General features: G+C 42.2%; 1 protein-coding gene across 2 annotated transcripts in view; it reads left to right on the top strand.

The window, feature by feature from the left end:
- Positions 1-7,133: 7,133 nt before the first annotated feature.
- The window catches only part of WAPL (WAPL cohesin release factor), a gene marked incomplete at both ends in the record, with an annotated part of 96,812 nt that continues 78,495 nt past the window's right edge, over positions 7,134-25,450 (top strand). The window contains one exon of one of the 2 annotated variants that reach the window (XM_080695358.1): positions 7,134-7,647. In XM_080695358.1, the coding sequence (XP_080551484.1) occupies positions 7,149-7,647 (499 nt within the window). The remainder of the gene's footprint in view (positions 7,648-25,450) is intronic. The other variant, XM_080695357.1, reaches the window with a different exon arrangement.

The raw sequence follows: 25,450 nt of genomic DNA, 5'->3' as shown, positions 1-25,450 counted from the left end.
CTGTGCTAGAGCTGGAACCCAGGGCCTTGTGTATGCTAGGTACCCCCTCTGCCACTGAGCTCGCCCTCATACTAAGTTCCTAACGTTCTCCTTTTCTTTCCCTCATTGAGGTAAAAGTATTAGATTGTCAAATGCTATGGGTATACTTTCAATCAGTGCTTGTCAGACTTTTCAATGGGAGAACCAATGACCTGGGGGAATCCCATAAAAGCCCAGGTTTTGATTCCTGGATTTGAGGTGGGGACAGGAATTGTTCCTTCCTGACAATTTTCAGGTTATGCCTAGTTGCTGACTCAAGATCATTCTTTGAGTAGCAGGAATCTGACACAACTAAGTTTTATGACTTACCACAACTATCACACAGACACACAAAAACCCCTCAAAAGGGCTCCAAAAGGCTGGGAATGTGGTCGTAGAGTGTTTGCCTAGCCGGTGTGAGCTCTGGGTTCAATCTTCAGTACCTCAATAAACAAAAACCCCAAGCTGGGTGTGGTGACGCACACTTGTAATCCCAGTACTTTGGAGTGAGACAGGAGGACCTCAGGTTCAAGGCCAGCCTCAGTTACTTAGTGAGGCCCTCTGCAACTTAGTGAGACCCTGTCTCAAAATAAAGAATAAAAAAAATAATAGCACTAGGGGTATAGCTTGGGGGTAGAATGTTCCTGGGTTCCATCCCCAGTACCGCAAAAACAACACACACACACACACATACACACACACACACACACACACACAGGCTCTTGAGATTCTTTAAACAATTAACACTAAAACTTTAGTTTCCTGCAGTGTCCAGACTCAGGCCAGACCTAATGACTACATCTCTGGTCTAGGGAAGGTTCATATATCCTCCTGCAGAAAGATCTTGCAGTTGTCTCTCTACCTCATTTGGCTCTTTGATCTTACCTTTTGCCTCTGATGATAATTACCCTTTAATTAGCACCCACCGCCGAGTCAGCTCAATAATTATAGTAGTACGTGCAGCCTTACTCTCTGCCAGTGATCTTCAAACGAAATGATAAAACAAGATCCTGAGCTGCTGATTTTTTAAAAAATAAAGACAAAATTGACCCAAATAACAGTCAGGTGTGTACCACCCACAGTAGGAGCCACAGAGCTGTTAAAACTTCTGTTTACATAAGCTAAGGAAGATTCAATTTATTTTGGAACAATTAAAGAAAACATACTGATATGATATTAGCGAGATTGTAAATGTCGGAATATAAATTTTGCATCCAGTTGTGCATGCTAAAACCTACCTTAAATTCATGTTGGGAGGGGCTCAGTGTTTCTCATTTTTCTTTCTTTTCTTCTTGTAATGATGAGGATCAAACCCAGAACCTATATGTGCTCTACCACTGTGCTAAGTCCCCCGCATGGACTCTTTCTTTGTTCAGAGTTTCCTCACTACTTTGGAAGGAATATTGAAGGGAGCCTGAAATATCTGGGTGCATTAAAAGCAAGTAAGTCATTTGTGAAAGAAGGCCAGGCTTTTGACTGAAAGCAATTAGTTCTCTAGTTTCTTAGGTGGATCTCCATTAACTGCCTACTAAACATCATGGTTGTCAAAATTCAATGAACCATGCACTTCTAGGGGAAACCCATGCTACTCTTTAGAGCCCCGTTTCCCCACTGAAGCCTCAAAACCAAACAAAAACAAATCTGATGTGGTGGTGCAGTCCTGTAATCCGAGGACTTAGGAGGCCGAGAAGGAGGATGCCAGGTCACAGATCAGCCTCAGCAACTTACTGAGGCCCTCAGCAACTGTAGCAACACCCTGTTTCCAAATAAAAAATAAAATAGGGCTGGTGGTGTAGCTAAGAGAGAGAATACCCCTGGGTTCAATCCACAAAAAAAAAAACACCCCAAAATGCCCTGGGTCGAACCCCCCCACACACAAAGAAAACAAACAGTAAACACAAGTAAACAAAAAACTCCCAGTTTTCTCAATTAGATAATACATTACCATGGGGGTAGGGTGGGGATCTCTGTACAGGAGAAAAACATTCTTTCCATCATTCACCACCTCTCTGTCCTGAGGCAATCACTAGTTCACTTCTTTAAACTTTTTATTATGTAAAATTTTAGATGTACAAAAAGGGACTGGCATGATGACCACATATGTGTGCATCCCATAGCGTCAACAATGAACACTATCCCAACAACTTATTTTATTCCCTCTCCCCCAGTTTTCATTGGCACATCCTAAAGAAAATTTCAGACACAAGATTACTTTACCTGTCAACACTTTAGTGTCAACAACAACAACAACAACAACAACAAACAACAACAACAACAACATTACCAGCTGGTGGTGGTGCCGGCCTGTAATCCTAGTACTTGGGAGGCTGAAACAGGAGGATCGCAGGTTGGAGGCCGAGGTTCGAGACCAGCCCCAGCAATTTGGTGAGCCTCTCAACAATCTGGTGAGACTCTGTTTCAAACAAAAATGTAAAAAAAGGGGGGGGGGGGCTGGGAGTGTAGCTTGGAAGTAGAACGCCCCTTGGATTCAATCTCCAGTACCAGCACCATCACTAAATAAAATCAAAACATTATCATAATCAGGTCCAACTAGGCTAATGACAATTCCTTAATAGCCAATATTCTGGGGCCACCATTAACGCGTGGGGGGAAACGGAGAACTGCAGGGCAGGGACAAACAGGTTGGGGGTAAGGCGGCCGGAGGTTGTGGCCGTCAAGGCTCCGGTGCCTAACGCCCCTAGGTCCAGTCCATCGTTACCCGCGCGGGGCCAGCGCGGGTCAGGCCGGGTGGAAGGCAGCTCCGAGCGCAAGCTCGTCTCCAGTCGCCCAGAAGGCCCGGCGCAGCTGCACAGCCCACCGTCCCCAGACACCGGCGAGTCCCTGGAGGGGAAACGATTGACACAGCTGCCTGCACCGCGCCGGGGCCCTCCCTCTCCCGCGGCACCTGCGCCTCTCGGCGGGGCCCAGAGCTGGAACTGGCTCCTGAGTCCGGGCGAGTAGGGCAGGAGAGCCGCTACCGAAGGGTTCGCCCGCCGCCCGTGCTGGAGTCCGCTGTAGGCTCCGTGACCTCGCGCGGACGGAGACTACAACTCCCGTCGGGCGCCGCGGCCCGGCCAATGGCGGGCGCCGGCGCGTGTGGGGCGCGGCGCCTGCGCGGCGGCTTGAGTAAGCGGCCGCGTGATTGGCTGCGGGGTCGGGCGGCCGCGCGGGGCCTGTGGGAAGCGGAGTGACGGAGCGAGCGGCTGTTGGAGGAAGGAGGTGGGGGCCGGGAGCGCAAATGGCGTTGAGATGGTTCAGGGCCCTGTTCAAACTCCAGCGCTGACCATTCACCGGCGGAAGCGGCGGCGCAGGAGGCGGCGGCGGCCCAGCGGGGGCAGGTAGCGGGCTCGGCGCCGGCTCCGGCGGCCGCGGCCGGGGAGGCCTAGACCCGGGCCGGCCGGCCGGCCGGCGGCGCTCGAGGCGGGGAGGGAAGTTGCGGGGCCGCCGCTCCTCCCCCTGCGCCGGCTTCCTATTTACCGGAGCGGAGTCGCGGGTAGTGACGGCGGCGGAGCCCCTCGCCTCTCGGTGCGCACCGCCCGGCTGCTCTCCCCCGCGCGGGGCTCCGGCGCCCGGCCTGGGGCTGTCGGGAGCCGGAGAGGCGGAGGCGGCCCGAGGCCAGAGCAGCGGCCGGCGCCGAGGGTAAGTGAGGACTCGGCGGCCGCCTAGGCCCGGAGCGGCCGGCCGGGCAGGGGCGGCGGGGCCGTGGGAGTCTCGCCGCCGCGCCCCCCGGGCCGCCGGGGAAGTTGGGCCGGGGGACGACTCCCGAGAACTCTTGTTTCCTCTTTCATTGCCCCTCTTTGCGAGTTCTTTTCCGGGCGGTGCTGGTTGACTTCCCTCCCGGAACCCGCCGGGGGTCTGGATTTCGGTCCCGAATCCTCCTTCCCCGTCGTTGTCGTCTAGGTTCCAGGCGGCCGCCGAGGCCTTGCTGCTGCCCCAGGGATTTGGTGGCAGAGGCTTCCGGGGCGCCGGGAGCGACATCCCTTTTCCGAGCGGTGGGGGTGGGGAGGGGAAAAGTTGCGGGAGCGGCCAGCGGGTGGGGGCCGCTTCTCCCACCGCTTCCAGGAGGATTTTTGCTTGGGTCGATTGGCCCCTTTCACTTTCCTTCCTTAATGGGAGTCCCTAAAGCCCGGGGGAACTGGGAAGGCGCTCGATTTGGATGGAGGTTAAGTGTAAGGACTTTTTTGGCTTCTAAGTCCTAGTGCGTTACCCTCAAAAAATCGACCTGGCATTGGACTGAGGCAGTGGCACAGAGACCGAAAACGCTTCGTGGTAAATCTTCCTTTGCTAAATAGTTAGGACAGTCTTTGGAGTTTGAGGCCCGAGCACGAGAATCTGTGTATTTGAAATGAACTTAAAATATTATGGCAAATAGGTCTGCGCACTTAGATAATGCCATCGTAGTCGTCTGCTTAGATAATTCCATTGCAGGAGTCAGCTGACTTTTAAAAAAATGACATTTTATTATGGGAAATCATAAAGGCAATAAAAAATAGAGAATATTATATAATGAACTCTCGTGTGCTCATAGCGCTTCAGCAGTTATTAACCCAACTAAATTTGTCTCATCTACACACTTACCATTTCTTAATGTTGGGAAATCGCTGGCCTTATTTTATCAATATTTCAGTATGTATTTGTGAAATACGTTTTCTTAAACCAACTCTTAGGTATCAATTCTTCATCAGCACACTTTTTTCTTTTTTTTTTTTTTTTTGGTGGTACTGGGGTTCCCGGAAGCCCTTCTACCTTCGGGCTACACTCCCAGACCTATTTTTACATTTTTTTATTCGGAAACAGGGTCTCCTAAGCCAGCGCGCGCGGCTGGCTTCGAACCTGCGCGATCCTCCTGTCTCTGCCTCCCAAGCGCGGGGATTACAAGCGTGCACCACCACGCCCGGCATCAGCACACTTGAAGCAGTAGTTTTGGGACTGTTTGTACAATGACATTTTTTGATGTTGGCCCAAAGGTGCTCAAGTCTAAATTTTTCCTTTGGCCTTTAGTCAGCATTTTTAGATGATTACCACTAAGTGTATCCAAAACATTCCAGCGTTGTTTTCTGTAAATGCAGGTTTACAGATCTAAGCTTTACACCCTTGAAAAAATGAATAGAAATGACTTTATTTTGTTGTCTTTGGTAGCTGCTATTCAGTATACTTAGTTTTGTTTAAATAGGCTATCTTTAACAAGACAGTAAATTTTGTTAGTGTTAAATTTACAGTAGGAGGGTAAATAGATGTCCCTCAGGAAAACTATTTTCTTTTAGCAGAGTTGCATATGATGACTAAATTATTATTTTGTCAAATTAGAATTGGCTTCTGACCAAGCATGGGGGGAATCCTCTACTGAGTATAGGTTAAATTAATTTGGACAGTGATTTCATTATAAGTTGTAAGAATTTAATAAGGATAAATACTGAAAGTAAAGATCAGAACATTCAAAAGTGCAGGTCAAATATAATTTCCATTGTGAATTACAAAGTAATGAAGATTTTTCAAGCTCTTAAACAGTTTGCTTTTTTTCTAGTTACAGTTGGCATATTGATATTTAAATTGTAGAAGGTCAAAGTGTAAGACATAGATAAGGATTGATTGTACTTTAAAGCACTATAACTTGTTTTTAAAAACATTCAGAGCCAGGCATGGTGGCACACGTTTGTAATCCCAGTACCTGGGAGGCTGAGACAGGAGGATCTGGGTTCGTGACCGGCCTCGGCTACTTAGTGAAGCCCACTGTAACTTAGTGAGACCCTATTTCAAAGTAAAGAAGAAAAAAATCGGGCAGGGGTGTAGATTGGAGGTAGAATGTCCCTGGGTTCAATCCCTAGCACCACAAAAAACATTCAGCTTTTTAGATTTACTGACCTGGAATTTTCTTTTTTTTATTTTGCTCATAGTGCCTGGTACTATGTAGGTAAGTCAGATGAATCAATTAATCATAAGTAAGGAAAAGGTTATGTGTTTCTATTCCTGTAATAATTCATGGAGCAGTGTAATATGCTGAAGTTTTCCAGAAAGTGTCACTCAGTAAATGAGCACAGCACTGCAGGGACAAGTAAGATAGAATAAGGATGTTTCTCCCACTGGGGAAATGACCATCTAAGGGATAATTTTCAAGTCAGAGCCAAGAATCAGAATCTTCCAATTTAAGTTAAAAGCTGCAGTTAATACATGAGAAAATAGCACTATTTTTCTGACCTTTTTTCTTCATGATAAGTGCTGTGAAACTGCAAAGAATGAAATTGAGTTCACTAACTTTTCCAAGTTACTGAAAAAATTAATATTTTTAATATTAGGGATAATTACTGTTAGATTATTTTAAAGATCTTTTTGAGAATAGTATTTCAAGTTCAAGTATTTGATTTTGAAACAAAGTTTCACCATAACTTGCTTTTGTGAATGCTGTATTGTAAATTGGTTTAATCACTAAACTTTTTTACTTGGAAATCATATATGAATATGTACTTGTTATAGTTTATTTATTTATTTTTATTTTTTTGCGAGTTTGGGAATGGAACCCAGGGGCATTCGACCTCCGAGCTATACCCCCTTCCCTATTTTTTAATCCTTTATTTTGAAACTGGGTCTCACTGAGTTGCAGAGGGCCTCATAAGTAGCTGAGGCTCTCCGCGAACTGTGATCATCTGGTCTCAGCCTCCCGAATGCTGGGATTACAAGTGTGCACCACCATGCCCGGCTATGTACTTGTTATAAAAATGACATATAGAATGAAAAGTGAAAAATGAGCCTCTTTTATTTTCTTCCTCATATTTAACCTTTTTTTTTTTTTGTGGTACTGGGGATTGAACCCAGGGGCATTCTACCTCTGAGCTACACCCCCAGCACTATTTTTATTTTAAAACAGGGTCTCAGTAGGCTGATGAGAGTCTCATTATTTGCTGAGGCTGTCCTTGGACCTGTGATCCTCCTGTCTTAGTCTCCCAAATACTGGGATTACAGGCATGCACCACCACATCCGGCATTTAACCAGTTTTAAAGATTTGTATGCTGATTGTTGAAAAGTCATGTAGGAGAATTCTTTTTATATATAGTGTTAATACTTGTTAAGTACTTAGTGATTATATGTTTTCTTAAACTTTTTTTTTTACAGGGAATATGAAACAGGTGTCAAAATGACGTCCAGATTTGGGAAAACATACAGTAGGAAAGGAGGCAATGGCAGTTCAAAATTTGATGAAGTCTTTTCCAACAAACGGACCACCCTTAGCACAAAATGGGGCGAGACCACATTTATGGCTAAATTAGGGCAGAAGAGGCCCAATTTCAAACCAGATATCCAAGAAATTCCGAAGAAACCAAAAGTAGAAGAAGAAAATACTGGAGATCCTTTTGGATTTGATAGTGATGATGAGTCTCTACCAGTTTCTTCAAAGAATTTAGCCCAGAGTAAGGGTTCCTCTTACTCAGATTCTAGTGAAGCTGCTCAGCTGGAAGAAGTTACTTCGGTACTTGAAACTAATAGCAAAATTAGTCATGTGGTGGTTGAAGACAGCATTGTAGCTGATGAATGCTTACCTTTGGAGGATACTTTGCTTGGGAAAGAAAAGAGCACAAACAGAATCCTAGAAGATGACACAAGCAAAAGTATCTGTGCTAAATTAATGCCTTCTGGTAAGTTTTGATTTTATGATGAGCCAAGAGAGCTTTTTGCAAGCCATTTATTTAAATAATTTGAATACTAAAATATCATTTATATATTGCTCAGGTTTTCTTTCTGTATTGATAGTTTTCTAAAAGATTTAAGAACTTTAAAGAAATCAGAGGTTCAAATTTTAAACAACTTAGATAATAGTGTTTCTAGACCTACTATTTAGGCTTTATTTGGGGACTTGTCTTTTATCTCCAGTTTCAATAAGAAACATCTTTTTGTTGCGTTGGAATTATGTAATATTTCATTTCTGTTACTGTGGAAGACACTAATAGTTACTGATAATGAGACAGATAAGAAAATTAGTAATATTAGAACTGGGTGTGGTGGTGCATGCCTGTAATTCCTGTATTTGGGAGACCGAAACAGGAGGATTGCGATTTGAGGACAGCCTCAGCTACTACTTATTGAGGCCCTTTGCCACGCAGTGAGACCTCGTTTCAAAATAGAATAAAAAATAGGGATGGGGTGTAACTTGGAGATAGAATGTCCCTGGGTTCCATCCCTAGTATGGGGGGGGGGAGAGGTAGTGAAACTTGCATCAACGTAGGGAGACCCTGTTTCCAAGTAAAAAATAAAATTGGGTTGAGACTGTAGCTCGAAGGTAGAATGCCTCTGGATTTCATCCCTAGTACCAAACACACACTCGCTTAGTAATGTTAGACTTTTTTTCTAAAACCAGTTCAGAATGAATGATTAAGGATATATGGAGTAGAGACATTGAAAATTGGAATTTTATTACAAATTGAGATTAGTTTGGACCCTGGGGACCAGTAGTAACTTGTATTAATGTTTTAATTTACAAAACTGGTTGTATTTAAAAAATGTTAACTTGTAGGTAGGCATGGTGGCACACACTTGTATTCCCAGTACTTGGGAGGCTGAGACAGGAGGATCTGGGTTTGCAGCCAACTTCAGCTACTTAGGTCCTCTGCAACTTAGTGAGTCCCTGTTTTTTTTTTTTTTTTTTTAAAATAGGGCTAGGGTTATATAGCTTGGAGGTAGAATGCCCCTGAGTTCCGTCCTGGCAACACACACACGCACACACACACACACACACACACACACACACACACACACACACAGTTGTAAATATGGCATCCAGTATAGTCTCATACATTAATGCTTTGCCAGGTATATATACCCCTGCTCACTTCTGAAAGGAGTTTGGAACTGAAATGATAAAGGGGGAATTAATATGATTGGAGGTGACAGGAAGAACTTGGGGTAGGGAGAAGGTTATGAGCTCCTTATAATAGAAAAAGAGTGGCCACTATAGTTGAAAATTGACTTTTAAGTCGGACGTAGTGGCGCAGGCTTGTAATCCCAGTTTGTAATCCCAGTATTGGGGAGGCTGAGACAGGAGGATTGCAGTTTGAGGGCAGCCTCAGTTACTTAGGCCCTCCGCAATTTAGTGAGACCCTGTTTCAAAAAAAAGAAAAATAGGACAGGGGGTGTAGCTCGGAGATAGAATGCCCCTGGGTTCCATTCCCAGACCTGCCTCCTAAAAAAATGGACTTTAGTTCTTGACCTCTTGGCAAAATTTAATACTAATGGAAGACTGTATATCTCATTTTGAAAAGAAGACAAAACTTTTCTAATTCTGAATTTCTAAAAGGAATTTGTTCTTGGGAGACTTAATATAAAGCACCTCAAACAATATAACGGTGTTCTCCTTGTGTAGTTTTACTAAAAATCTTGAGCATTTTTTCACTATTTTTTTTTCTCCCTTGGATGAGAAGGTAAGGCAGCTGTTATAATTCCCTTAATCCTGTGGGTTAATTTTGATTTGGCTGTGTTCTTACTGCTTTGCCCACATGTCTCCTGAAGGACTGTTCTTAAACATAGCCTAAATTTTTTATTAGAAAACAGTATAAACCATGGGAGTGGTATACCTACCTGGTAGAATCCTGGTACTTGGGAGACGAGACAGAAGGATCTCAGATCTGAAGCCAGCCTCAGCAATTTAGTGAGACCCTGTTTCAAAATAAAATAAAAAGGGCTGAGGGGGGGGTTAACTTAGAGATAGAACACTCCCCAGTATAACAAAAACAACAACAAAAAACTCAGCATTAAAACTGTTGGGCTGGGCGTGGTGGTGGCACATGCTTGTAATCCCTGCTCTTGGGAGGTGGGGACAGGTTCGAAGCCAGCCGCTCTGGCTTGAGACCCTGTTTCCAAATACAAAGTATAAAATAGGCCTGGGTGTGTAGCCTGGAGGTAGAAGGGCTTCCAGGAACCCCAGTACCACCAAAAAGAAAGAAAGAAAGAAAGAAAAAAAACAACCCTGTTTGTTGATCAGCTCTTAAAAATGTATTAAAATCATAGAATTTCCGAGCTAAGCCGGGCGTGGTGGTGCACACTTGTAATCCCTGCGCTTGGGAGGCAGAGACAGGAGGATCGCGCAGGTTCGAAGCCAGCCGCGAGCGCTGGCTTAGGAGACCCTGTTTCCAAATAAAAATGTAAAAATAGGTCTGGGAGTGTAGCCCGGAGGTAGAAGGGCTTCCAGGAACCCCAGTACCACCAAAAAAAAAAAAAAAAGAATTTCCGAGCTAAAATGAAAAAAAAAAAAAAAACAATTTTTTTCCCCCCAGTACTGGGGATGGAACCCAGGGCTTCACACATGCTAGACAAGCACTTCCATCTTGCTAAATTGCTTAGGCTGATCTCAGACTTGTTCCTCTTGACCCGGGGGTGGTAGTGCATGCTTGCTGAGCAGGATCGCAATGATCACAGGTTCACAGCCAGCCTCAGTTAGTGAAGTCTTCCATAACTTAGTAAGACCCTAAAATAAAGAATAAAAAGTAAGGCTGGGGGCATAGCTTGGAGGTAGAATGCCTCTGGGTTCAGTGCCTAATACTGCAGAAAAAAAAGAAAAAGAAAGAAAGAAAATCTGTTCTTTTGCTTCATCCTCTTGAGTAGCAGGGGTCATAGGTGTGCACCACTGTGCTCAGCTTAATTTTACCTCAACTTACATCATTTTATAGATGAGGCTCTGTCCAAAATTGGCTAGTTTCTGAGTTACACTGAAATTCATTTATTGATTTTCATTGATCACCTACTATTTGTTAAACCACTGTACTGGGTTCTGGGAATGCTTTTGGTCTTGAGCTCTATCTTACTGCCATTTCTTGATGTTCCCAGATAGTTAATCTAGAGTGGGGCAGAAAGGCTGGAGGAAGGAAGAATAAAGTTGGGCAGATGGTGAAAGTGGTCATGGAGTGCTTGAGTGCTTGTTTTTGGATAATGGGCACTACTTGAAGACTGGGGTTCTAGCGGGAGAGGGTTCCGAATAAGGACAGAAATGTGGCAGTGTAGTATTCATTGGCAGCAATTGCTTATGTAGCTTTCCTGATAAGTCTTATATATGTGTATTCATTGTTGGAGTTGGTTGGTAGGAACTGAAAACAACTCTCTGTAAAATGAGATAATAGCTTCCCTGTCTAATTTTGCTAGCTTGTAGTTCTGATGCTGATGTTTGTGAATTGACACATGAATCCAAATTTCATTATAATAGGTTTGTGAGGAGAAAGTATGTACTAAAATACAAATAAATAGATGTTTAAGAATATCTTGTCTCTCAGCCAGGTGTGGTGGCACAAGCTTGTAATTCCAGCATTTGGGAGGCTGAGACAGGAGGATCGTCTTTCAAAGACAGCCTCTGCTACTTAGTGAGGCCCTCTGCAACTCAGTGAGACCCTATTTCAAAATAAAGAATAAAAAATAGGGCTTGGGGTGGAGAATAGAACCCCAGGGTTCTATCCCCAGTACTGAGAGAAAAAAAAATCTTGTCCCTTTTCTTCCATAAAGGCACAATCGGCCTGCCTGCCTGCCTTCTTTCTTTCCTCTTCTCCTTTTTTCACCTAGAGCTCCAACCCTGATGCCCCTAGTAGAAAAAGAAGCACATTTTGATGGAGTGCTTTTAATTTTCATAGTAGTCTTATCCTGTGTCTAATATGTGCAAATTAGTTATTGTTAAAAACATCTTTTTTATGGTGCTGGTGTGTGTGTGTGTGTGTGTGTGTGTGTGTGTGTGTGTGTGTTACTGGGCATGGAACCCAGGGGTTTTCTACTTCCGGGCTATACTCCCAGACCAATTTTATATTTTATTTGGAAACAGGGTGTCACTAAGTTGCTGTGAGCCTCACCAAATAGCTGAGGCTGTCTCAGCCTTCCAAGTGCTGGGATTACAAGCGTGTGCCACCATGCCTGGCAGTACTAGGGGTTTAACCCAGAGGCATTCTACCACCAAACTACCCCCAGTTCTATTTTTCTTTTTTACTTTGAAACAGGGTCTCACTAAGTTGTGGAGGGCTTCATTAAGTAGCTGAGGCTGGCTGTGAACCTGTAATCCTCCTGTCTCAGCCTTCCAAGTACAGGGATTACAAGTGTGGGCCACCATGCCTGGCTCTGTTAAAACCATTTGAAAGTTAGTTTATTTATTTGTTTATTTTGCAGTACTGGGTATAGAACCCAGAGGCATTCTACCTTCAACTACACCTCCAGCCCTATTTTTTATTTTGAAACAGGGTCTCACTGAGGTGCAAAGGGCCTCACTAAGTAGCTGAGGCTGTCCTCGAGCCACAATCTTCCTGTCTCAGCCTCCCAAATGCTGGGATTACAAGCGTGCACCACCACGCCTGGCTGAAAGTTCATACATTAGTTGCTTCTGTAGTTCTGAGATTGCTTTTGTACTTTGTAGTCTTTTTCTTTGCTTCCCTTCCAAACTTTTGGCATATCACTGTGCTTAGACTTCTTGCATTAGGTTTGTCAGGTTGTCCTTGCTTTTAGTCTCATTCAGAAAACCTTGTAATTAATAAATAAATAAATAAATTTATTTGCGGTACTGGGAATGGAACGCAGGGACATTCTACCACCAGGCTACACTCCCAGCCCTATTTTTTTAAATTTATTTTGAAACAAGGTCTCACTGAGTTGCAAAGCTGTCTGCAAACCTCAGTCTTCCTCTCTCAGCCTCCCAAATGCTGGGATTATAAGCATGTGCCACCATGCTGGCTGCAGCCTTGTAATTTTAGTTAGGTTTAAGGGCCTAAATCTTAAAATTTTGATAAGAGGTCTATAATTCTGAAGTGGTTCCTAGATTTTTTTGAGTTGGGGACCCATCTGAGAATGATAAAGTTTGGATTCTTTGTTTAGATAAAAACAGTTGTATACCTATCAGGTCTTAGAAATCTTAGCACTCTTTTGAGGGTCAGGCATTTTAATTAAGAACCTATTACAGTAGCCAGGCATGGTGGCACAAGCTTGTAATCCCAGCATTGGGAAGCTGAGACAAGACAGCTTTAGCTACTTAGTGAGGCCCTTTGCAACTCAATGAGACACTGTTTCAAAATAAAGAATAAAACATAGGGCTGGGGTGTAGCTCAAAGGTAGAATGTACCTGGGTTCCAGCCCCAGTACTGCAAAACAAACAAACAAACAAACAAACAAAAAAACCCAAAAACAAAACAAAAAAAACCCCAAAAAACCTATTAAAATTTTTTTTATCAACAATATCTTCGAAGTATGCAGTAAATTTCATGGTATTTCAGTAGAATGTCCCTGCTCATTCACATCTTCCTCATCTCCCACCCTCTTATAGAATTCTGAGACATCATTGAAAAAAAAGGCTTTAATCCAAATTCAGAATTATTTTGTCATTTTTCTTGTGTGTGTGTATGTTTTCTTGCAGTACTGGAGATTGAACCTAGGGGCATTAATACCTCTGAGCTACACTCCCAGTCCTATTTTTTTTATTTTTTATTTTTTATTTTTGTGGTACTGGGGATTGAACCCAGGGGCATTCTACCTCCGAGCTATATCCCCAGCCCTATTTATTTATTTATTTAATTTATGTTTTGTGTGGTACTGAGGGTGGAACCCAGGGGCTTTTCTACCTCTGGGCTATACTCCCAGACCTATTTTATACTTTATTTGGAAACAGTCTCACTGACTTGCAGAGAGCCTCACTAAGTAGCTGAAGCTGGCTTTGAACCTGTGCGATCCTCCTGTCTCAGCCTCCCAAGTGCTGGGATTACAAGTGTGTGCCACCACACCTGGCCCAGTCCTATTTTTTATTCTTTATTTTGAAACAGGGTCTATTGTGAGGACCTCACTAAGTAGTTGAGGCTGATTGCAAACCTGTAATCCTCCTATCTCAGCCTCCCAAATACTGAGATTACAAGTGTGCACCACCACATCCAGCTGCCTTCAACCTTTTTTAAACTTTGTTTTTGAAACAGGGTCTCGCTAGGTTGGGGAGGGTATTACTACATTGCTGAAGTTTTCCTTGAACCCATGATCCTGCTGTCTTAGCCTCCCAAATACTGAGATTACAAGTGTACACCACCATATTTGGCTGCTGATGTTATATTTTTAAATGTATCTTTTTTGTGTGTGGTACTAGAGATTGAATCTAGGAATGTTCTATCTTTGAGCTACATCCCAGCCTTACTTTATGGGGGGGGGGAATATATATATATATTACTGGGATTACAGATAAGTGTTATCACTCCTAGTGCATCTTTTTCTTTATGGGGGAATGTATGAATAATTTTTTTTTAGTACTAGGAATGAAACCCATGGGCATTCTACCTCTGAACGACACCCCAACCCTATTTTATTCTTATTTTGAAACAGGCTGTCACAAAGTTGTAGAGGGCCTCATTAGTTAAGGTTGGCTGTGAACCCATGATCCTCCTGTCTCAGCCTCCCAAGTGTTGGGATTACAAGCATGTGCCCAGCTGAATTTGACACTGTAAGAGTTTTTTATCCTGAGTACTTTTTGATGTATAGTACTTTTGAAAATTTTGGCTAATTTGAAGAGGAAACTCAGGATGAGGTCATAAAAAAAGCATAATGGTTGCCATTTTCTAAATACATGCTTGATGGTTAAGGGAACTAGCAGCAAGACTACAAACTATGCCTAAGAATTCCAAGAATGTTATATAACTCCAACAGTCATTAGAATAGGACAAATCTGGTTTGTCTATTCTGTATATCACTCTACATCTCCTATCCTTTATCACCTGCATTATTTTAAAGCATATTCAGAACTTCTGTTTTCACCTGCAGATATATATATTCTCTCTCTCACTGTCTCTCTGTCTCTCTCTCTGTCTCTCTGTCTCTCTCTCTCTCTCTCTCTCTCTGCAGTACTGGGGATGGAACCCAGGGGTATTGTACCTCTGAAGTACAACTCCAGCCCTATTTTTTTATCTTTTTATTTTTGAAACAAGGTCTCAGGGAGTTGTGAAGGGCCTCGCTAAGTAGCCGAGGCTGTCGGGAACAGTGATCCTCCTGTCTCCCCTCCCAAATGCTGGGATTACAAGCGTGTGCCACCATGCCTGGCTCTTTAGCTCTTATTTTAAAGATAAAATGTTCTGATTGCAACTGCTCTTTTTTTTTTTTTTTTTTTTGCGGTACTAAGAATGGAACCCAGGGCATTCTACCTCTGAGCTACGTCCTATTTTTATTCTTTATTTTGAAATAGGGTCTCACTGAGTTGCAGAGTGCCTTAGCTGAGGCTGGCTATGAACTGCGATCCTCCTATCTCAGCCTCCCAAATACTGGAATTACAAATAGTGTCACTGTGCCTAGCTTGCAGTTGCTTTTGAGGCCAATGAATTGTTAGTCAAGGTGGCATTTAAAATTGACTGTTAGTAGAAGCTAAGGTGAACTTTCTTTTTTCTTTTTTATGGTATTAGGGATGGAACCCAGGGACATTCTACCTCCGAGCTATACCCTCAGCCTTATTTTTTTTTCTTTGGTGGTACTGGGAGTGGAACCCAGGGGCTTTTCTACCTCCAGGCTACACTCCCAGACCTATTTTATACTTTATTTGGAAACAGAGTCTCACTAAGTTGCTGAGAACCTCTCTAAGTAGCTGGGGCTGGCTTTGAACCTGTGGGATCCTCCTGTCTCAGCCTCCCAAGTGCTGGGATTACAAGTGTGTGCTTTTCAAACAGGATCTCACTGTGTTACAAAGGGCCTCAGTAAATAGTAGCTGAAGCTGTCTGCAAACCAAGATCCTCCTGTCTCAACCTCCCAAATGCTGGGATTACAAGATTGCATCACCATGCCTGGCTTAAGGTTAACTCTTCTAAGAGCTTTGTAGATATTTCTTAAAGTTTGGAATATCGGGTTCTGCGTATTAGAGGTAAAAGAAAGCCTCCCCTATCTTCTATCTGAGGCTTTCATTTCCCATCTTCGGGCTCTACAATAAAGTGTGCAAAGACTTATATTTCTGCTTGGCACACTTTCGTTGCCAGCCAGCTGGGATTCAGCAGTCTATATATCCTGCCAAATTATTGAGATAACTATGGCATAGGCTTTTAATTTGCATGACTGTTTTTGTAGCCAATAAATTTTTCCATTTGCTTAAAGCTGTATTGACTATTTGAATTTGTCAGAAAATTGGGAACTTTGATTTTAGAACAGAAGTTGATTTTTAGGAAAGGTAATGAATTGTTCTATTTCTGAAAGTAATTGTAGGCCAGGAATTTGTGGCCTGAGATGAGATTATTGTTTACTCATTGCATAAAGTACAGGTGATCAATAAGGATTATTTTAAAAAAATTCTAGCTGGGCATGGTAGCGCGCTCTTGTAATCCCAGTATTGGTAGGCTGAGACATAATTATTGTACAGGTTTGAATCCAGCCGTAGCTATTTAGTGAGGCTCTCTGCAACTTAGACCCAGTTTTCAAATAAAATATAAAATAGGTCTGGGAGTGTAGCCCAGAGGTAGAAAGCCCCTGAGTTCTAACCCCAGTACTACAAGAAAAAAACAAAAAACCAAAAACTTAAGTGGGCGTGGTGGCACATACTTGTAATCCCAGTATTTGGGAGGCTGAGACAGGAAGATAATGGGTTTGTAGCCAGCCTCAGCTACCTAGTGAGGCCCTCTGCAACTTAGACCCTGTTTTAAAATGAATTTAAAAAAATAGGGCTAAGGTGTAGCTCAGGGGTAGAATGCTCCCTGGGTTCAATCCTCAGTACAGGAAAAGAAAAAAGAAAGAAAAAACTGAACGTATAGTATTGGCAAGTAACTTGCCTTTAGATAGTAAATGGATTTCTTTTGTAGAATATATTTAAATAATTCCTAAAATCAACTGTTGTAAAGAAAAATGCTAAAAGACTCATTATTTGTTTAGTTCCTACGTGTGCTAAGTCTTTTATATATATTGTCCTTAATTACAATCATGAGAAAAAAGCTTTATTCTCATATAGAAAGTACAGCATAGATTGGAAGTTGGATAACTTGAACTAAGTAAAAGATGGGTGAAACATCCCATGTTTTCTTTTCATACAGTGCTATTGTATTCTGATATAAATGAATTTAATTTTGTCTTATTCAAAGCCATATAGTTAAGACTGTAAACCTTAAGATCAGTTTTATCTTGATGTTGGAAATAAACTTCTTCCTTCTCCTCCCGTTTCCTTTTTTTCTCCCTCCGTGGAGATTGAGCCTAGGGTCTCGCACATTGCTAGTCAAGGCACTCCACCATGAGCTACATTTCCAGTCTCTCCCTCCCCCCCCTTGTGGTATTGAGAATTGAACCCAGGGGCATTCGACCTCTAAGCTATACTCCCAGCCCTATTTTTTATTCTTAAAAGACTGTGTCTGTGCAAAAGGAGTATCATTTTCAAAGTTTGAATTCTAACAAAAGTGCAGGAGTCCATTGATCTAGATTGAATACCAGCCATGTGGTAATATGTGAAAACTAAAGATACTCTTAAGTTAACCATCTCTGGCTGGGTATGGTGGCACATGCTTATAATCCCAAAACTTGGGAAGCTGAGACAAGGAGTACGCAGGTTCACAGTCACCCTTGGTAACTTGTGAGGGCTCTCCACAGCTTAGTGAGACCCTATTTCAAAATAAAGAATAAAATAGGGCTGAAGGTATAGCTTGGAGATAATGTCCCTGAGTTCAATCCCCAGTACCACAAAAAATAAAAAGATCTTGCCGGGCGTGGTGGCGCATGCTTGTAATCCGCATGCTTGTAATCCCCGCACTTGGGAGGTAGAGACAGGAGGATCGGGAAGGTTCAAAGCCAGCCGCGCCGGCTTAAGAGACCCTGTTTCCAAATAAAAATATAAAAAAATAGGTCTGGGAGTGTAGCCCAGAAGTAGAAAGGCTTTCAGGAGCCCCAGTACCACCAAAGGAAAAAAAAAAAAAAAAAAAAGAGAGAGAGAGATCTCTGGCCTCTAGGAATAGAGTTGTTAATCTGCTGGTCATGATAACTGCTTGGAACACAAAGAAAATACATTTGTTTGGTACTTTATACTTTGTTTTTTTTTGTTTTCTCTTTGTGTTACTGGAGATTGAGCTCTACCACTGAGTTCAGGCTAGACTCCAACATGTGATCCTTGTTTTAGCTTCCTAAATATTAGGAGTATAGATAGGTGTGCTGCACCACCATATCCAGCTTACTTTGTTTTTCCAAGCATTTTCCACATGTATTCTGTAGCCGTAGAGCCAAATAATTTATGAAGGGGTGTGTGTGTGTGTGTGTGTGTGTGTGTGTGTGTGTGTTTTACTGAGTGTTGAGCCCAGGAGCATTCTACCTCAGAACTATACTCCCAGCCCTATTTTTTATTTTTAAACAGGGTCTCACTATGTTGATGGAGTCTCACTACTTGCTGAAGCTATCTTTGAACCTATGATCCTCCTGTATCAGTCTCCCAAGTACTGGGATTGCAAGCATATGCCACCATGCCTGACTGGAGCCTTATCTTTTACTTTGTAACAGGGTCTTGCTAAGTTACTGTGCCTTAGCCTTTAACCTGTGATTTTTCCTGTCTTCTGCTTCCCAAATACTAGAATTACAGGTGTGAGGTATGCTCCACCACATCTGGTTCATAGATTTTTTTTTGTGCAGCATTCTGTCTTTAGGAGTGGTCCTTAACTTTTCCAAATCCTGGAAGGTAGAGCAGAATAGATTTGTCCACAGAATGTCTGGGGAATACCTTCCTTCCAGTGAGCAGCTATTACTTTATTGTCTCATATGCTGCATATTGGGTGGGTGTCATGAACAAGATTGACTTAATTCTTTCTTGTCTTTTTACATCCCAGTGACCATATTTGCTTCAGAATAAATTACAAATATACTGAAAATTATTGGAAACTATAGGTTGCTGTTGGATGCATAATTGGTTTATTTGCCTTGTGTAGGGATGGGGTAGTGTGGATAAGGCTGACATTTAACCTGATACTTATCTGCTGGTGCACTGAAAAAGGTTACAAATGGTTGAGGTGGGCGAAGTGGCACATTTTTGTAATCCCAGCATTTGGGAGGCTGAGACAGGAGGATGCAGTTTGCAAATAGCCTCAGCTACTTAGTGAGGCCCTTTGCAACTCAGTGAGACCCTGTTTCAAGATAATAAAGAATAGGGCTGAGGGTGTAGTTTGTTTGTAAGTAGAATGCCCCTGAGTTCCATCTCCAGTACCACCAAAAAGAAAAAAAAAAAAAAAAAAAAAGAATGGCCAATAAGGAGACAACAATGATTCTCAGATATGTAATTTACTGAGATCAGGAATATTTGAGGGACAATTTAAGATTTTGGTTTTGGTTGGATTTGAGATGTTCGTGAGATTATGTTTAAGAGGTACATCTGACCAGGTGTGGTGGTGCATGCTTGGGAGGCTGAGATAGGATGATCGCACTCCTTCAAAGCTGGCCTCAGCTAAATAATGAGGCTCTCAGCAACTTAGACCCTGTTTCCAAATAAAGTATAAAAAAAAATAGGTCTGGGAGTATAGCCCCTAGATTCCATCCCCAGCACCACCAAAAAAAGAAAAGAAAAGAAAAAGAGGTACATCTATTGGGATGGAATGTAAGAAGCCTTATTAGAGATGATAAATGTGAAATTCAGTATACAGATGTTATTTATTTATTTATTTATTTTAGTTTTTATACAAATGTTATTTGAAAGTAATGGTTTAGATGAACCGGACACATGGTGGTGCTTGCCTGTAATCCCAGTACTTGGGAGGCTGAGATTGGAGGTTTGGAGGTTTGAAGCTAGTCTTAGCAACTTAGATCCTGTGTCAAAACAAAAAATAAAATAGGGCTGGAGTTGTAACTCAGAGGTAAGAATGTCCCTGGGTTCAATCCTGAGTACCAGCCAAAAAAAAATTTTTTTTTAATTACATAAAAAAAGATTAGATGAAGTCATTAAGGATAGTGTAAGAGGAAAAAGTATTAATACTAAGCTATGAAGAACTTCTAGTACTAAGTAGATGGATAAAAGAGGAAGAAACTAGCTGGGCGTGGTGGTGTACCCTTGTAATCCCCCACACTTGGGAGGTAGAGACAGGAGGATCTCCTGCAGGTTCGAAGCCAGCCTTGCTGGCTTAAGAGACCCTGTTTCCAAATAAAATAAAATATAAAAATTGGTCTGGGAGTATAGCCTGGAGGTAGAAGGGTTCCATCCCCAGTACCACAAAAAAAAAAAAAAAAAAAAGAAGAAGAAAAGCTGCTAGAGCTGTTGAAGGGAAATTAGCACTTGTGTTACAGAAGCCAGCAGAAAAGTTTTTCACAAAAGCATCAATGGAATTGAGTTTGCTACAAAGTCAACTAAAATGAGGATTGCAAAGCAGTTTTTGGATTTGCAGTTCTGTTGGAGTGGTTTGAGGAAGGTAGCAAGTGTATACAATTTGATAAAGATGTTTGAAGGGAGAAGGAAAGAAAAAGGACAGCTAGAGGGAAAAAGGTTCTGGAAGATTTTTTTAATGCATGGAAATGCCTTAAGCATCCCAAAGCACAGGGGGAGCGTGGTCTTGGGAGAAGGGATGCTGCATTTCCTGAATAGGAGGAAAGATGGATGAAAAGGTGAGCTTAGTGGGAGGAGGAAGTTAAGGTGGTTTATAGCTGAGAGCTTTGTGGTTTTTTTTCCCCCCATAAAGTACAGAGAGAACCAAGAAAGAAAGGCAGATTAACCTGGAGGCTTGAGGAAAATGGGTAAAAGTTCAGAGAGCTGTTACCTAAAGTAAAAGTGTGAGCTGTCTAGAGACAAGATAGAATTTCTGGATATTATTGAGACTTTTGTTGAAGGTGGTATTACCAAAGACTCATGGTCATTAATCTACTCATTGAGCAAATATAAATTTTTCTCCCCTCCTTTTTTAAAAAAATATATTTTTAACAAGGTCTTGCTAAGTGGCCCAGGACTATCTTAAAACTTGCAATCCTTTGTCTTAGCCACCTGAGTATCTGGGATTATATGCATGTACCACTCCTCCCATTTAGTGTGTCCCATTATTAAACTGTACACAGTATTGCAGAGGATAATAGGAGTATCTGGAGCCAGGCATGGTGATGCATGCTTGTAATCCCAGCATTTGGGAGGCTTGAGACAGAAGGATTGCAGTTTGTGGATAGCCTCAGCTACTTAGTAAGGCCCTTTGCAACTCATTGAGACCCTGTTTCAAAATAAAGAATAAAAAATAGGTCTGAGGGGGTTTAGCTTGGAGGTAGAATGCCCCTGGGTTCCATCCCCAGTACTGGGGGGGGGGGGGGAAGATCTGGGATCGGCATTTTGTCAGATAGTATATGAAATGAAGGGGTAAGGGAAGGAAGGGGATTTAGGATACTGCCCTGATAGCAGTTGAGATGACAGACTGTGGAATTTAAAACTGTTAGCACCCAGAAAGGGCTGATGGGTAGGAGAGATGTGGTGTGCTTTACTGAGAATTTTACTAAATAAAAGTCAAGAATGGAAGTACTGGAACAAGCAAGTTTGATGGTAGGTTGTAATAAAAGAAGTGAGTTATTCAATTTAATATTTAGAAGATAAGCTGGGCATCGTAGCACACGGCTGTAATCCCAGTACTTGTAAGGCTGAGACAGGAGGATTGCAGGTTCGAAGCTGTAGCAACCTTATGAGGCTCTCAGCAACTTAGCAAGACCCTGTTTCCAAATAAAAAATAAAATAGGGCTGAGGGCATAACCCGGTGGTAGAAGGCTCCTGGGTTCCAACCTCAGTACCACCAAAAAATAATATTAAAAAAAATAAGTTTCTGGATAAAACAGGTGGTGGTTGAGATTGTGGGAGAAGATTGTTAATGATGACAGAATGGAACTGAGGAGTCAAAGGGTTAGAATTTGGTGGAATTTAGTATAATGACAACTGGAATGAAGGAGGCTAATCATAAATCTGGTGTAAAATCCTTAAATAATCCCAGGATTTGGGAGACTGAGAGGGGAGGATCACAGCAGACAGCCTCAGCTTCTTAGGCCCTTTGCAACTCAGACCCTGTTTCAAAGTAAAGAATAAAAAATAAGACTGAGGGTGTAACTTGGAGGTAGAATGTCCCTGGGTTCCATCCCCAGACTGCAAACAACAACAACACAATAAACAACAACAAAATAAAAAATAAAAGGGTTGGGGGTATAGCTTGGGGTTACAATGCCCCTGAGTTGAATCCCCTGTACAAAAGAAAACAAAGAGGGAGAACCCTCAGCAATTGAGTGAGACCCTGTTTCAAAATTAAAAAATGTAAAAAGGGGAGGGGGCATGAAGTATATCCTTAAGATAAAAATGCCCCTGGGTTTAGTCCCCAGTACACCTTTCCCCCCAGAAAAGAGAATAGGACGGTGGTAGACGACATATTGAGATGATTAGAAAGGCAGCACCAGCCTCAGCAGAAAAGAAGGGGCTTCTGTGGGTAGGTGGTGATGCTTCTGGGTTGCATTAGAGGTAGGAAAGAACTGGAGGCACATTTACATATTGTAGAGGACGACACAGGTGACAAAGTTTACGTTTTAGATCATGACCTAGAGAAGCAGATGGGAGTCTTGGTGGCTCTAGTACCAAATTTTCTTGGAAAAATAATTATCAACTTTCTTTGTTCACACATCATCTATGTTTTTAAAATACATGTTTCACCAGGTATGTAGTTGTACCTATGATCCCAGCTACTCAGGAGACTGAGGTAACAGGGGACCACAAGTTTGATGCCAGCCTGGGCAACTTAAACCCTGTCTCTAAAAAAAGAAGGCTGAGATGTAACTCAATGTTAGAACACTCCCAAATTTAGCCCTCAGTACCAAGAAAAAGCAAACAAAAGATAAAAACTCTTCTTATTTCATATACTTTTCCCCTCATGTTTTTAATGTTTACGTCTTTGTCAGTCCAGGTCCTAACTTGGAACAGATGGCATGCCCAAGTTGGCTAATAGGAGGGTTTATTTATAAAGATGTTACAGAGGTGTGGGAGGAATGTAGAGAAATCACAAGGGTTGAGGCCCTAACCTTGGTTAGTTGTAGTGAAGCCTTTGTCCCCCAGACCCAGTGAGACCCAGAGCCATTCAGAGGAGGCCACTTTAAGAGGAGCATTATCCTTTTGTTGAAGGTGTGGAGGACTAAAATGTGGGAAGTAACCTTTTCTCTCCTTTGTCTTGCTAGGGCTCTTCACGAATTGAACCTGGCTAAAGCCTGAGGGTGAAGATTTTTTTTTTTTTTTTTTTTTTTTTTGAGAAGGGTTTCACTATGTTTGTCCCTGTGCTGGTTTTGAACTCCTGAGCTCAGGAGATGACCTGCCCCCACCTCTGAAGTAGCTGGGACTACAGACCCAGTGTCATGCTTACCAGGGACGTAGTATACAGATCAGCTTTCTGGGGAATAGAGAGTGGTTTTGAAGAACAAATGGAAAATACCTAGTGTGGCTGGGTGTGGTGGTACATGCTTATAATCCCAGCATTTGGGAGGCTGTGACAGGATCACAGTTAACAGACAGCCTCAGATACTTAGTGAGGCCCTCTGCAACTTAGACCTTGTTTCAAAATAAAAGAATAAAAAATAGGGCAGGGGGTGTAGCTCGGAGGTCGAATGCCCCTGGGTTCCTTCTCCAGACCCGCAAAAACAACAACAAAAACCTAGTGTAGTATCGAAGAAAAAAGTTGTATTTACATGGAAATGTCTGCAGTTGTATAGACACTATACTACTACCAAGATATTGGCAATTTCCATCACCTTAAAAAGTTCTTTGAGATGTGGATGTAGCTCAGTGGCTTGTGAAAGGTCCTGGTTTTGATCCCTAACACCACAAATAATAGCGCTATTTATTTTTTAGGTTGGTTCCTTTTCTCATCTCCTACCATTGACATCCCTGATTTGCTCCATCGCCATGTAGTTTTGTTTTTGCAGAACCTTGCAGTGTACTTGGAATTATACATTATGCGTGGCCTTTCCAGTCTAGCATCTTTCATTTAGTGAAATGCGATTCTCCTGTGTATGTATATGTATATGTATGTTTGTATGTACTGACTAAAGTAGGTTTAGGCAGGTGTATACATTGTTAGCTTCAATAAACATAAATTCATAGCCAATAGGTTTTGTTTTTTTTATCTCTACCAGAAGCAAATTCCAGACAGTGTATTTTATCATTAAATATATTTTTAATGGTTTTTAAATAATTTTTAATTTAATTTGAAAGTACCTCACTAAATTGTTAAAGGTCTTCCTAAGTTTCCAATGCTATGACCTGTAATCCTCCTATTTTAGCCTTCCAAGTCCTGGGATTATAGGCATGCATCACAAAGCTTGGCTCTTGTTTGGCATAAACATTTTGCCAGTAGGTGTTTTTGTGTGTGGGGGGGGCCGGGGGGTGGGTGGGATTGAACCCAGGGGCATTCTGCTTCTTAGCTACATTGCCAGTCCTATTTTATATTTTGAAATAAGATCTCACTAAATTTTGGAGGGCCTTGCCAAGTTGCTGAGGTTGGCTATAAACCTGTGGTCCTCCTGTCTTAGCTTCCCAAGTGTTATTGCCAGAGTTTTTCTACTAATAAGTGCTGAGGGTATTAATCATAACAACAGTTGGAATCACATTTCCATCTCTCTTTTGGAAAGGGAAAAATGTTTCTGATGATAAAAATTTAAGGCAACAAAAATAAATTCCCCAAGTATAAAGTGAATAAGCAGGTTAAGATTTATTAGTGGCTGGTATACATAAAGAGATACTGTAGATATTTAGGTACCAGAACTAAAAATTAAAAATTCCTTGAGGCTGTGTGGCTTTTAGAAGAATGAATGAGAAAAAAAAAAAAGGAAGAATGAATGGACATAGCTAGAGAAACCTGATTTGTGGGCAGGTTTCTAGACAAAACTAGCATACATTATGAGCAACCCTGCCCCGAGATAAACACAAACACTGTTGTCTTTTATTAACTGTGTTAAGCTTGCTAATGTTTACTAAATACATTTTTTTGGTTTTTTTTGCGGTACTAGGGATTGAACCCAGGGGCATTCTACTTTTGAGCCCTCTAGCCCTATTTTTCAGTCTTTTTATTTTTTTAAACAGGGTCTCACTGAGTTGCAAAGGGCCTTACTTAGTAGCTGAGGCTGTCTGTGAACTGTGATTCTCCAATCCTCCAGTCGGTCTCCGCCTCCCAAATGCTGGGATTATAAGTGTGTGCCGCCACGCCTGGCATTTTTTACTAAATAATTTTTTTTTTTCGGGTCTGGGGATGGAACCCAGGGGCATTTGACCTTGGAGCTACATTCCTTGCCTTATTTTTCTTTTTATTTTGAGACAGGGTCTTACTAAGTTACGGAGGGCCTCACTAAGTAGCTGAGGCTGTCTGCGAACTGCGATCCTCCAGTTTTCAGCTCCCGAGTGCTGGGATTACAAGTATGCACCACCATGCTTGGCTTTACTAAATAATTTTTTTTTTTTTTTTTCCGGGCCTGGGGATGGAACCCAGAGGCATTTGACCTCTGAGCTACATCCCCTGCCCTATCTTTTATTCTTTATTTTGA

The sequence above is a fragment of the Muscardinus avellanarius genome (assembly GCF_963383645.1).
Source record: "Muscardinus avellanarius genome assembly, chromosome: 4".
Lineage (NCBI taxonomy): Eukaryota > Metazoa > Chordata > Mammalia > Rodentia > Gliridae > Muscardinus > Muscardinus avellanarius.
The sequence above is the reverse complement of the archived record's forward strand: the minus strand, read 5'-3'. Positions and strand labels throughout refer to the sequence as shown.